The sequence below is a fragment of the Nanorana parkeri genome, unplaced genomic scaffold (genome assembly GCF_000935625.1).
Source record: "Nanorana parkeri isolate BGI_ZX_2015 unplaced genomic scaffold, ASM93562v1 scaffold269, whole genome shotgun sequence".
In the NCBI taxonomy this organism is placed as follows: Eukaryota; Metazoa; Chordata; class Amphibia; order Anura; family Dicroglossidae; genus Nanorana; species Nanorana parkeri.
The window spans coordinates 800,496-813,189 of record NW_017306537.1 but is presented as its reverse complement, the minus strand read 5'-3'; the positions used below and the strand labels follow the sequence as shown (position 1 = coordinate 813,189).

Genomic DNA, 12,694 nt, shown 5'->3' with positions numbered 1-12,694 from the left:
TAATGCAGTGTCTGAATCATTCGAAGCGCCGGGGGAATATGTTAAAATAAAATTGTTGGTCCTAAAGTTCAGCTTTGGGAAAACCATGCTTTGTTTAAAACAGAGCAAAAACAAACTGATTCACTGTAAAGGTGCCCATAAACTGCTCGATTCTCATACGAGAAATCCCACGATCATACGAGAATCGAGCAGTGTGAACGAAGACGTGCGACCGTTTCTACTGTACGGTCGCACGTCTTGTCGAACCAGCATGCTCGAAAACCCACCGAGAATCGTACGATTGTCGGCGGGTTTCTAGCCTGCTCGTTCGACAGCTGTGGAACGGGCCGGTGTGCGCACACTGCCCGTTCTGCATTGCGGTCATCGGAAGCCCGCCCCTCAGCGGGGCAGGCGTTCGATGATCGCAAATACGATCTACCCGCCCAAGGTGGGCAGATCGTACGAGCTTTCAATAAGCATACGACCGACCATCGCAAGACAAAAGTCTTGCGATGGTCGTAATGTGTATGGGCACCTTAATGGTGGCCACACCAGCAGCTTTTAATTTGCAGCACAGCGGTGAATAGTTAAGCCCTGGAAAAGGGCCAGGATCAACAGGCTTTAGTGGGCAAATGTGGCATGCTTTTGTACATGATTTAGAATCCATTAAAAGGTGTAGTTAAGCGGTTTCAGCTGTGTTTGCATCCCTTAGATCTGTATTGAAGACGTTCTGATGACTCCAAGTTGTCAACGCTGGCCCAACGTTGCAAACTCTCTGCCCCTATGACAGCTACGGGTGGCCAACTACCAACTCTGTCCAATGGCAAGATAAGTCAAATGCCCTTCCATATGTGAAAGTTACAGGTATTGCTCCAGCAGTGAAATGGTGTGATTAGGGAGCAAAAGAAAAAAGTATGCCAATACTGACAAGAGCAAAAATTGGGACACTTGTTCTGGTGACAACTGGAAATTTCCCTCTAGAGCCTTTATTCTCAACTGGTGGGTCGTCGCATGCCTTCAACTTTTCTAGGTGAGAGGCTTCTCAGCCTCCCCCCAGGGAAGCAGCACTGTCGGTTCTCACGCAGAGTGTTAGCTTAAGGTGTGGTGGCCTAGAGCTATGGCCACCAAGGAGCTGCATCCATACGTGCATTGCTTACAGCTTCCTCGCATGTCCTGTAGAGGTGCCTGGACCGGAGTGCCGTCACATTCTGGCTCCCGGGACCTTTAAAAGGACACACAAGGGAGCTGTACAAGCAATGCACGTATGGATAGAGCTCCGTCACAGCACTGCAGCCCCCACTGTACCCCAGGCTTAGGATCCACTCCGGTTCTTGTAAGGTAGAGAGACTGGGGGGGGGGTCTTAAAAAAAAAGAAAAAAATGGTGGCAGTGGTTGCGGGCCCATTCACACTAGTGCAGTGCGTTAATTGAACAGTCCTGGACGATTAATGCACTGTACCACACATTCTGGTGTGGGATGCGTGTTGCATTGCGATTCATTTGAATGGCACCCCAAACGCACCTCCCGCCCACAGTTCAATTGTATGCACCGGAACGCGCTTGGGTCGCAACTTAATGACCAAGGACAAATGCAGGTCCTGAGGTTACACAGGTTGAGAACCGCTGCTCTAGAGAGAACTCCTCATTTCCTGTTGTGGCTACAGAACAAAGTAGCTAAAAAGGAAATTCACAACTGGTACAGCGATCGCAAAACGCAACAGGGGTTTTAACAATAGCTTAATCCATCCAAATATTTGCTCTATATACACCCTACATGAAGTACAGGATCATGGCCTGTATGTGGCTTGCATCAATTCTGGGTTCTAAAAGTCATTGTACAACAGGACATGCAAGACAATACAAGCAATTGTTTTATTTAAAATGAGTTAAGACATAAGACAATTTATAAAAAAAATTCTAAAAATCCTCCCAATCCTAAATACAGGCAAACTGCAAACTTCCCAATATATACACATTTGCCAAACATACACAAAGCCATACAGAACCAATCTACAGCAGAGATGAGGACTACTGCCTTGCTACAGGGCTTGGAGCTGGTAAATACACACATTTGGATATTTTGGGTCTTCTACACATACACCAGACAAGGGTTAAAGCTGTAGATTCTATATGCTTGGTTGTAGGAATGCTTCCTCTTAATCTATGCTCTGTGTCCTGCTTTGATGTAGAACATATGCATACGCTTCCATGGTAAAAAGAAAAATCTGGCCTCCATGCTTACCTGGCTGGAAGCCGCCCTTTTCCCCAACCCTGGCTACAGAATATCACCTCAGATTTCCCGAAACTGATGCACCTCAGAGGGAAGTTGGGGTAGCCAGGAACGTATGCACCCAACAGGTTCCCTATAAGCAAAACTCAGTTCATCTCTCCACTCAAGACTGCAAATAAAAGTGGAAGTGTTTGTTACACTCGCTAATACCAAGTGTCCTGTGTACCCAATATGCTTCGGTTTTGCTTTTTGACATGGAAGGACTATAGACCTTGCAGTCTACATAGAAAAAAATTATGGGACTAGTTTCCTCATGGCAACAAGCTGGGTATAAAGGAATATTACATAATCTGGTGCAAGCAATACTACGACGCCAATGTCGCCTCACTTTTCACGCCAATGTCGCCTCACTTTTCACAAATGTCCTTGTTGTTAGGGATGCAATTACACACTTCAAAGTGGAAATCCAAGCAAAAATCATTAGCCCAGTTGCAAATAACCCCCAAAAATATATATTACACCAGAAATCTTATGTTTAGCTTATCACAGCAAAATTAAGTTGGAGGCCAATTCAAGCTCAATTTATCTTTACAGTACTGTCAATTAAACCGGTTTAGAGTACAGGAGATTTCACCTGCATGGCAATTCTCATGCCCAATAAGCAGGCTGGAAGTGGGAAGGCAATTGGATGCTGCAATAAGTATGTCACCATCTGGCTTGACTACTTCACTGCAAAGTATATGAAATCACAGAATTCCACATATGCATCTCAACGGTGTTTTAGCAATTTGGCTAAATTTCCACTTTAAAGTCCTGGCTCAATGGAAAACAAAGCCCTAGAAGCTTGGCAGGTTCATTCATTCATAGAGCGATCACTCTAAAAAACAAAATGGTCAAATGGCAGAGCACACATTAGATTACTATTTCACTTACCACACAATCTCATTCGAACATGCTTTAACACTCCCAATCTTCCCCTTAGAGGTAGCTTACAAGTACAATTTTTCACAACACAGATAAATAACTGACAAATACAGACAGCCATAATTTAAGATCTTGCCGGCTTGTTAATTAATTTACAGTCTGCACCAAAGGGGAAGGAACTGTACAGAAAGACAGTCCTAACACTTAGCATCCCAAAGCTTAGGAATACAAAATATATACACAGCATCTAAATCATTAACAGCTTCCAGCATCAGGAGTTACAGGAGATACAGGCACTCCAGCTTGGCTCAAAACACCTTTGTAAGCCATTGCCAGGAAGTGGTCTGTATCCAGGAAAACAGAGTAGATGACATTCTTCACAGTCTACGTGAAGGACTATGGGAAGTGTACAGTGCATTGGGCAAGTCTAGTACAGACATCAAGTCAGTTTTCAGTATTTTGGAAATAGGGGCAGAAAACATTCATTATAAACAGTTCAGAATTGTAGCAGTCTCGGGCTTCTGCCCTCCTGCCTCGCTGAACATATTCACACTGCTCATTACTAGGTGGAAAACACCTTGAATAAGTTAGCAAGATGAAGCGGAGGCACAAATAAAAAGGCACTGTAAAGAAACACACTTAACAGTAAACAGAATCTTCAAGAACTGATATATGAAATAAAAAATGTTTGCAGAGTTGAACAGAATCCTGCGCTTCCCTGCAACACAATGCTTGTTCAGTCCGAATTGGAAAGTGCATGACATGGAGGTGAGAAAGTGGTAACATGCACGAGACAGTAGATGATGCAGTTTGGCAGTGTCATTGGTGCCATTTTGCAGGTCACAATTGCGGCTGTTTTAACCCATCAAAAGGATTACCATTGGCATTGCAATAGTCAATCCTTGCATGAAAAAGGTTACAGATCTGACATGTGTGTTACATATTCACAACCTATTGGCACCAAAGGGCGTCTATCCATTCAGATTCGTTTATATATTAAAAACAAAACAAAAAAACACACAGTCTTTGAGGAGCACACAACTCTTCCAAACAAAGCATTCACTTCTTCCGCTGGTGCTGACGACGTGCCATTACCCTCTGCCGTGCTCCTGAAGGTTTGGATATTAAACCAATTGAGAAACTTCCTGGAGTACCTTGGCCTAGAACAGAAAAGGGATTGGTACATTTAGTGCAACTTACAAGAGCGGTAATGTTTGGTACCATCATTACAGCTGCAACAAATTGCATGCAAATCAAAGTTTTCTATGCAAACCATATCTATACAGGAGGACGCTTCCACTGCTGCTTGTAAAAGTTCTATTAAAGAGGAGGTAGCCAGCAACAGACTTACAATGTGGAAGTGGAACAGGAACTACTGAGCATTGTCAGGGACAAAATAAATGACACCAGGTCAGGATATGAAGAGAAAGGTTTGTTGCACTCCTTACCGCTTTCAGGACCACACAGGATCCCTTCATCAGGTATAGCAGTGACCTATGGCTGATGAAGGGATCCGGTGTGGTCCTGAAAGCGCTTGTGTATTGGACATAAGTTTTGAATACAATTCACGATAGACTATCCTTGAAGGAGTCTGGTGTGCTGGTGACATCTCTTTATTAACACCTAAAGGTCAGTCAGTGCAGAAGTCAGAGGATTTCTCTTCAACAGTGGTGTTTGCCGGGCTATTTTATGGAATGTATTTTACAGCTGGTGTCTTAGGAGTTCCTGTCACAATGCGCACATATGCAGAACATACTGCGCATGTGTGTTGGAGTGACATTTCTAGCACCTGGCTGAACCCTCGCCATCTTACCGATGCCGAGCATGTACACTGCACTGAAATTAGAAATTGCTAGGACAGGTAGAGTTTTCCTTCAGCAGAAGAGACTAACAAAGCAATTGTTTAATTCAGATCCACTTTAAAGCCATTACAAGTGAAGTGCTGCAAATAACATCACTTCAGAATATTGAAATACATACCAAAAGAACCAGGGGAGGCCAAGGCAGGAGTAGAAGTTGTGAATGGAAGAGGTCCAGCGGAGGAGTTCTGGCCAAACTGAGAACCTGATGTGAGAAATAAGTCAGTAAAGCTTTGTCTGGCACACACTGGCAGGAAGCCCAACCTGTTCACCTTTCAGCATGCACATGGGACAATGGCTATAGATTTTGGAAGTGCCACATTTCTATGCTACAACTCTGCAAACCTGGGGATTTAGCTTTTTAATGTCCTACTTACTATGACAGGCAGTCAACTCCACGCCACATCCAATCCCCTGCATCACACCCTTTGAAGCTTTCTCCGAGCTCTGCCCCCCAAACCCCCATTGTGCCCTGTAATGCAAGTACCAACAAACTTGCTGGTTATTAGCATTAACCCTTCCCTCAACATTTCACTAGTATGGTTGGTGCCGTCTACACTGAGCATTGCAGTGCACCCTGGGTTTCAAGGTACAACAGGTGGACAACCAGATTTACTGTATTTACACACAGTAGTAAAAGTTACAATAAAAAAGACAAAACTAAACCCTACATTTCCAGAGCTGGCATGACGCTTAAAAATAAGTGTTGCTATGAATATTCTTTAACACTTGAGAAATATCCTCTGGAAAACACTCTTGCCATGGCACTTCTGCATGTCTGGCTGCTGATGCTCATTGCAGTTTATCCCATGTCCAGATTGCTTTGTGTACTGTAAAAATTGTACTTCATGCTGTAAAGTACAGGCAGCGCTGTACTTCTAGTGCTGCAGAGCTACAAGAGCCGTGGCTGTTATCAGAGAAGCAATCGTGTTGTACATATGCCCCACCTCTCCCCGTGACTGGTTTACACAAGGTCATTTTCCAAAAGGAGGGCATATAAAGTGACACAAGCGCTTCTCTGTAAGAGAGCCGCAGGTCTGATACTGAAGAGGCTGAATTTACTCAATGGCATGAATAAAAAAGGGACATTTTTCACAGCAGCATTCTGGAGGTGAGGTAAACAGCATACGGCCTCATTCACACAGACTAATTAACTTGCAGTGGAATCACATTTTCCCAAATTACTTAGGAAAGTGAATTGACCCTTTAGGGTTGGTGCAGACTTAGGGATTCCCGGGACGTGCGATCATGTGGGGTTGAATCCGCATGTATGGGGTTACATCCGCTCAGTCTCCGCCGCACTCCACGCTCCGTCCCCCGCTCTCGGCGCTCATTTAAGAAAAGAAAAAACAGCCTTTATATAAAAAGGAGGGGGAAAGGGGGGTTGGGGGCTTTAAAAAAAGGTACTGCAGGCAAGAACATCCTGGGGTGATTTTATAGCAGACTAACACATGTGTCAATACAAGGACCAGGGGCCACAACTGGCCTACCACAAGTTTCTCAGGCACGCCGGTCACGAGCTGTGTACCAGCAAGCAGGTTTTTTTCTTTTTACAAGCCAGTGCTTGGAGCTGTAAAGGGGGCCCCAGGTTTCTTGCGCCTTTGGTCTGGTCCTGCAGTCTGTGAAGGCGCTATAGACGTCAGCAGTCCCTGTCCAATTAATATGCACATAGGAGCATCATATCATGGTCAGGGACCACTGACCTTTGTAGTGCCCTTACACATAGCACACCAGGACAGTCTTCTTACAGGAAAGCCCTGGAGTCCTCTGTGTGAGGGCACTATAAGTGTCATCAGTCCCTGTATATTATACAACAATCCTGGTGCCCTGTGTGAGGACACTACAAGTGTCAGTGATCAGTGTCCCTTTAATGGACAGGGACTGTTGACACTTAGTGCCCTCACACACTGGACACCAGGCCTGACAATGATTAGTGGACCAAAGCTTTGTACTGTGGCAAGCAGCAGCGTTTCGTTTTACTTAATGTCCGGCCCCCGATTTTATTCGCAACCCTCAACATTGCCCTTAAGTTGGCATTTGACACTCCTGCTTTAGAAAGAAGCAGTATGTATTTTTCTCTTAACCACATAACTGCAGAGGAAGATTTTGAAAGAAAATCATTAAGGGCCACTCACCAAAAGCAAGCTTGTTTTCAGCTGGTCCCGGTGTCCCAAAGTTCAAGGGTGTGCTTTGATTTGTGATAGCACTGTTCTGAGCCAAAGAGTTCCCAAAACCCAATGTCTGGGCAGGTGTGGCATTTGGTGTACCAAAAGCTGGAACAGAGTTAGCGTTTTCCCCGTAAGGGAAAGGTTTTGATCCAAACAGGTTTGTAGCAGGGGTGCTGTTGGTCTGGGTACTGTTCATATTACCAAAGGGTACTTTGGAGGCAACGGGAGTAGCATTTCCAAATGCGAAAGCAGAACTTCCACCAAATGCTGGTTGTGCATTAGCACCAAATGTTGGCTGGGAGGTGCTTCCAAAACCTGGCTGGGTGCCTGTTCCAAATGCAGATGGAGCTGCAGATGACCCAAAACCAACAGAATTTTGTGCAGGGTTTTCTGCTTGAATGCCACTCCCTGAGATGCTGTTAAATGCAGATGTGCCAGAGTTAGTCGGGTATGCAGGGGCATTTGAACCTATCGTAGCTGTAAATGCAGAGGTGTTCGATCCAAACAATGGTGGCTGATGGGGCTGAGATGCTGTTGTAGGTGCAGACTGGGTGCTGCTAAACATATTTAAGCCTAAAGTAGCTTGCGAGGTAGGCGTCTGTCCAAAAACAAATGGTTTGGCTTGGGAATCTGAAGGTGCATTACTTGCAGGAAAGGAGTTTACTGCAGCAGGGTTTGATCCACTAGCAGTTGTTGCCACTGAGGAGAACATAGATGCAGTAAAGTTGTTAGTAGTGCTGCTGCTGCTAGAGGGGGGAGCCAGAGAAGGCTTAGTGGTACTCTCTGTACTGAGAGTTGTATTGGTGCTTTTGGCACCAAATCCAGAGAACAATGAGCTGGCAGCAGTGGATGCAGAATTCATCTGGAATGTGAGAGGTGATGAAGAAGCGGGTGGCTGGGCTGTAGAATCCCCAAATATTGCTTTGAATGTGCTTGATGCCGGTGCTGGCTGACTGTTCTGATCTCCAAATATTGGTTTGAAAGTATTTGCTGAAGAAACAGAATTTGAAGCTGTAGACGGCCCAGTTGAGGAAACCGAAAGGGGTGTTGTAGACGCACTTGTTGGGAAAATTGGCTTAAAACCAGACTGTGAATCGTTTTCCAATGGTTTAGTAAGAATCTGAAGCAGACTAGACTTCAGGGTATCAGATGGTAGGGGTGGTGCATTGATGGAACTTTCTGTAACTGCTGGAGCAGAAAGAGAAGGTTGTCTAAGAGGATTGCCGAGGCCAAGAATTGCAGGTTCGGAACACGATGAAGACGATGTTGGGACTTTTTCATTTGGGGTGTTTGTATTCACACTCTGTGCTGGTGCTGAAAAACCAAGAGATTCAGGAACATCTTAAACTGGGTATTTTATGCTTCAAATTTGACTAAAAAAAAATGATACAAATCTTGAAATGTGCATTATGTACTGTAACCCTTTCACTGCCAGAGCAGTTTTTGCACAGGCTAAAATGCACATTTTAGGTATGAAGATTACTTAACCCCCCTTCCCCCAGAATTAAACATTTCCTGAAAGCAGAGGCCCTGTAGAATAAGATAGTGGCAGTTGTAATTTTTTAAGTCGCATGTTAGCACAACTGTTCAAACTAATTTTCAAAGAACAAAACAAAAAAAAAGCCACACAACACATCCAACACCACACCATTAATAAAAGGATAATGTCATAACCTACCAACACTCCCCCTACATATCAAGCCAAGCAGGTGAGGAAAAATATTTCTATATCCATACACAGTAAATATCCTATATAAAATGTGATGGTCCTCCAATGAATATGCATATCATAAATATAGCTGTAAAAAAACAGTCCTGTGAATCACAGAGTAGTCCTTCAATTTAAAAAATATTGAATGAGGAGATTCTTTACTGGGTATTTGAAAGTTATCACTACCTTCTAAAACAAACCAGACTATAATTCCCCAAGGGACCAAGTGCATTTAGCACTTGGTCACATTTTGATCCATGGACCAGATGTACATTAAAAGCCCATTTTTAATTCCGTCTATGCCCAACATATACACGATGTGGATTTTCATTGCACAGATGGAATAGATTTGTCATCTTTATATACCAGTACATTACACCCCCTAATCTGCAGATGTTTGAAGTAGGTGCTACCTGGATGGTGTTCAAGACGTTTAGAGATTTACAAATAGGACTAGGTGTGCATTTCCTCCCACAACTTAATTCCTGACTGCAACTACATGCGACTGGAAATGTATTACATATACTCCACATGGACAGATGCATTTGTGAATATGGTTTGCACACTAGAAAACTATAATTGTACCTACCTGTGGTCGCTGGGAGTTCTCCCCATTTACAGCATGCGTTTGTCACACACGGAACGAAAGATATTTAAAGGATTTTTGGAATACATCACCCAAATCAATATTCCAGTCTATTTAACGGGTTTAGAGTGAGGGCACCTGCCCAAAATGTGAAATATAACCTCTTACGTATTTGATGCATTTCAACAAAGTTAGACTTGAATAGAATATAATGTAGTAGAACAAACCATGTCTAGGGAGAGCTGCAAGGGAAGGCTTGGTCTACACAACATAATTTTCACATACTGTCAGCTAATGTACCTTGTACTTCCTCCTTATTCTGCATTTTAGCTAGACTGAGAAGGAGAGGGTTACTGCTAGCAGTGGAGGTTGGTAAAGTTGGTGCCACAGCTGCGGTTGTTGTAGGTAGGTTGAACAGAGAAGACGATGCTAAGGTATTTGCTACAGTTACAGAGGGTGCAGCGGTGATTGGAGCTGAACCTAAAAAAAAAAAAGAAAAAAAAAAAAAAGGAGAAAAGGCTTTCAGAAAATTCATGGATTGTAAAATGTGATTTACTAAAGGAGCAGAGGCTGTTGACCGTAGGAAAGGGAATGTTCACTTTTACAAATTGAAATCATTTCACTTTGGGGAAAAATGCCAGTGCAGGATTGGGTGTTCAAAGTGAACAGTTTTACCTCATTCACCTTTACCAACATTAACTTAAGAATAACAGCCTCTGCAGTAAAAATCAGCACCAGTGTTTTAGATTACATTATTACTTACACAGTTTAATCTCAACTAGGAAAGGACTAAAAAAAGGGAAGATCTGTTTTATTTGCAGCAAAATATTCACAAACACTTGTCTAGGACATTATACCTGGGGAGTGAGTTGCATAGTCTAAGTCCAGTCACCCAAGGCGCATTAAAGGCCAACTTTACTTTTCAGACCATGTTTAAACAGGAAACATGGTCACATTCCTAAAGTACCCCAAAAAGTCCATAGACAACGCTTTAAAAGCCCCTTCAGGTCATCAGTTTAGAGATACAAATATTGGCCCTAGAATTATTGCTCTTAATCTGGCGTGCGCAGCAATACCAAACATGTGAAGGGCGATAGTTTTTGTACATAAGAGCACCCGACACGTTTGCGTGAATGCGCTCACGGGGGCCTTTAAAGAGTTTTTTTCTCTTCAATTTTTACATACCATTTTACATGCAATAGCATATTGGTGGCGACAGATCCTCTAAAAGGTGACACTGGGGGTCCAAAAGACCTAGTGTCACCTTCCACTTTAAAAACTAAAAGTGCAGATTGCATTTCAATAGCTTATTGCTCAGCTTCAGGAGCCAAGCAATGAAAGCTCAGGGACCGGAAGTGACGCAATACGTGTCACTCCCTGTCCCATAGCGCTGGGAGGAGATCAGTGAATAGACGTTCGCGGCTCTCCTCCCCAGCTTCCCACAGACATCCAACATGCCGGTCACCTTGCCCAGGGAGCCAGAATCGCTTCTACTGTAAAGCCAGCAGTCTATTTACAGGGCCATGCCGCCACCGACTTACTAGGTACGTCTGTGGTCGCGATGGAGTTAAAAAGACAAATTAAAGCTCAACTTTAGACAATACTTTGAGCAGTAGGAACAGGATTAAACCATATGAATAAAAGCTGACCATTCTAAGTGCCCACATCAGTGTTCTATGCCCCAACCCCTGTAAATACCACTTTTATACCTTAGACTGCTAAAAAGAAAAGTGCAATAAAATAAAAAAAGGGAAGATTTCCAGTCAGTTCAATGGGTAAGAGAATCCATGTTACTGTTGTGTTGCTAGTGAGCTATACAAGTCATTTTCTACATAGTGACTTTGTATAGAAGAGCTATGTGTCTTGGTGGTGAACCTGTAGAAGATGCCATCAGCTGGGGGAGGGGGGGGTCAGTACTTCTATATGGGGCTTCATGACTGCACTGGGATTCTGAATTGCTGCTTTGCAGGCCCACTAACCATTTTGCAAGCAATCTAGTTTGATCACATGATTGTATATTGCAATTCAAATGGCTTAGGGCCAGTTTAAACCATCGATTTGCAGTTGTGCTGGTGACATGCGGTACCATTCATTCTGGAAGGTCTGCTGGCACCCCAACAAACTTCCAACGGCCATGTGTTGGCAAAAAATTGTGCATGCATTATTTTATGGCAGCACACTGCTGCGGTGCAACACCCGCAGGTACATTGTGGTGGAATTCAGAATGAATATCACTGCACAAAGGCAAATAAAGTGCACAACAGTGGTTCTGGTGTAATTTGGCTTTAACCCCGCCATGGTAGCTGAAACGACCTTCTAAAAAGCAGGTTTCTTAGTTCTGTGTGGCTTTATACAACTAAACCAGAGATATTATGCAGCCAATCAAATCCAAACTATTTACCCTAAATTTGTCCCAAATTATAGAAGCTAATGTATCAAAAGGACAGCCAGGCAACTATATATGCAGCAAGTGAATGTATATACCTACATACACCTGGGTCAGTAACAAAAAAATGGAATCCAACAATCAGCACAACAGCAGGTAACTGGCATTTCTCCAGCAAGGAATAGGAACCTACATATTTTGTAGCATCAAGCCCTATAAATAGCTTAAAATGCAGTCAGTCATTCTCCAAGACATTTGACAGGATATCTACAGGCAGTCACAGAACAAGGCTATCATGGTTTAGTTTTATAGAGAATGAAGTTCTTACCAGCTGCATCTTCAAGTGCCTTGTTTAACCTCTGTAGAGAAGCCTTCTTTTCAGAGTCAAAGTCTTTTGAGGTGACGCTGTATCCAACCAAAGGTGGAGGCGGCTACGAGAAAAAGCCATAAAAATTAGTGCCATGCAAATTTTAGAGCTCTGGCCCCCCCAACAAGCCCATGATAGCTCAGTTTGCAGCCTGCTGTGCTCCACAGTGAAATTCAGGTATTGGAGCACAGCAAGCTGCACATGGTCAGCAGCTCTGCTGGGCTTTGGCACTGGAATGCATCATCTACTGAGCTTCAGATTATTCTAGAGTGCACCATAGAGCACTGTGTAGCAGTGCAGAGAAACAATGTTCCACATTATGTAAAAGGAGAAGTGTTGTGATCAGACAGATCTGTAACAGATTACTACAGCAGTGATCAATTGTTTACTGATAACAGCAATACAGAATCATAAAAAGGTAATTTGCTGCAGGGGTGCCGGTTCAGGTCTTTTCTGACCAGATCAAGACACAACGAAGGGGGGAA

The 12,694-nt window shown here is 43.5% G+C and overlaps 1 protein-coding gene across 1 annotated transcript in view; it reads right to left on the bottom strand.

Moving 5' to 3' along the window:
- Positions 1 to 2,998: 2,998 nt before the first annotated feature.
- Positions 2,999 to 12,694, bottom strand: part of POM121 (POM121 transmembrane nucleoporin) — a 20,278-nt gene continuing 10,582 nt past the window's right edge. The window contains exons 9-13 of the mRNA XM_018557163.1: positions 12,171 to 12,273; positions 9,757 to 9,936; positions 7,127 to 8,473; positions 5,113 to 5,196; positions 2,999 to 4,292 (exon numbers count right to left, since the gene is read on the bottom strand). Of these exons, the coding sequence (XP_018412665.1) occupies positions 4,192 to 4,292; positions 5,113 to 5,196; positions 7,127 to 8,473; positions 9,757 to 9,936; positions 12,171 to 12,273 (1,815 nt within the window). The 3' untranslated portion in view covers positions 2,999 to 4,191. The remainder of the gene's footprint in view (positions 4,293 to 5,112; positions 5,197 to 7,126; positions 8,474 to 9,756; positions 9,937 to 12,170; positions 12,274 to 12,694) is intronic.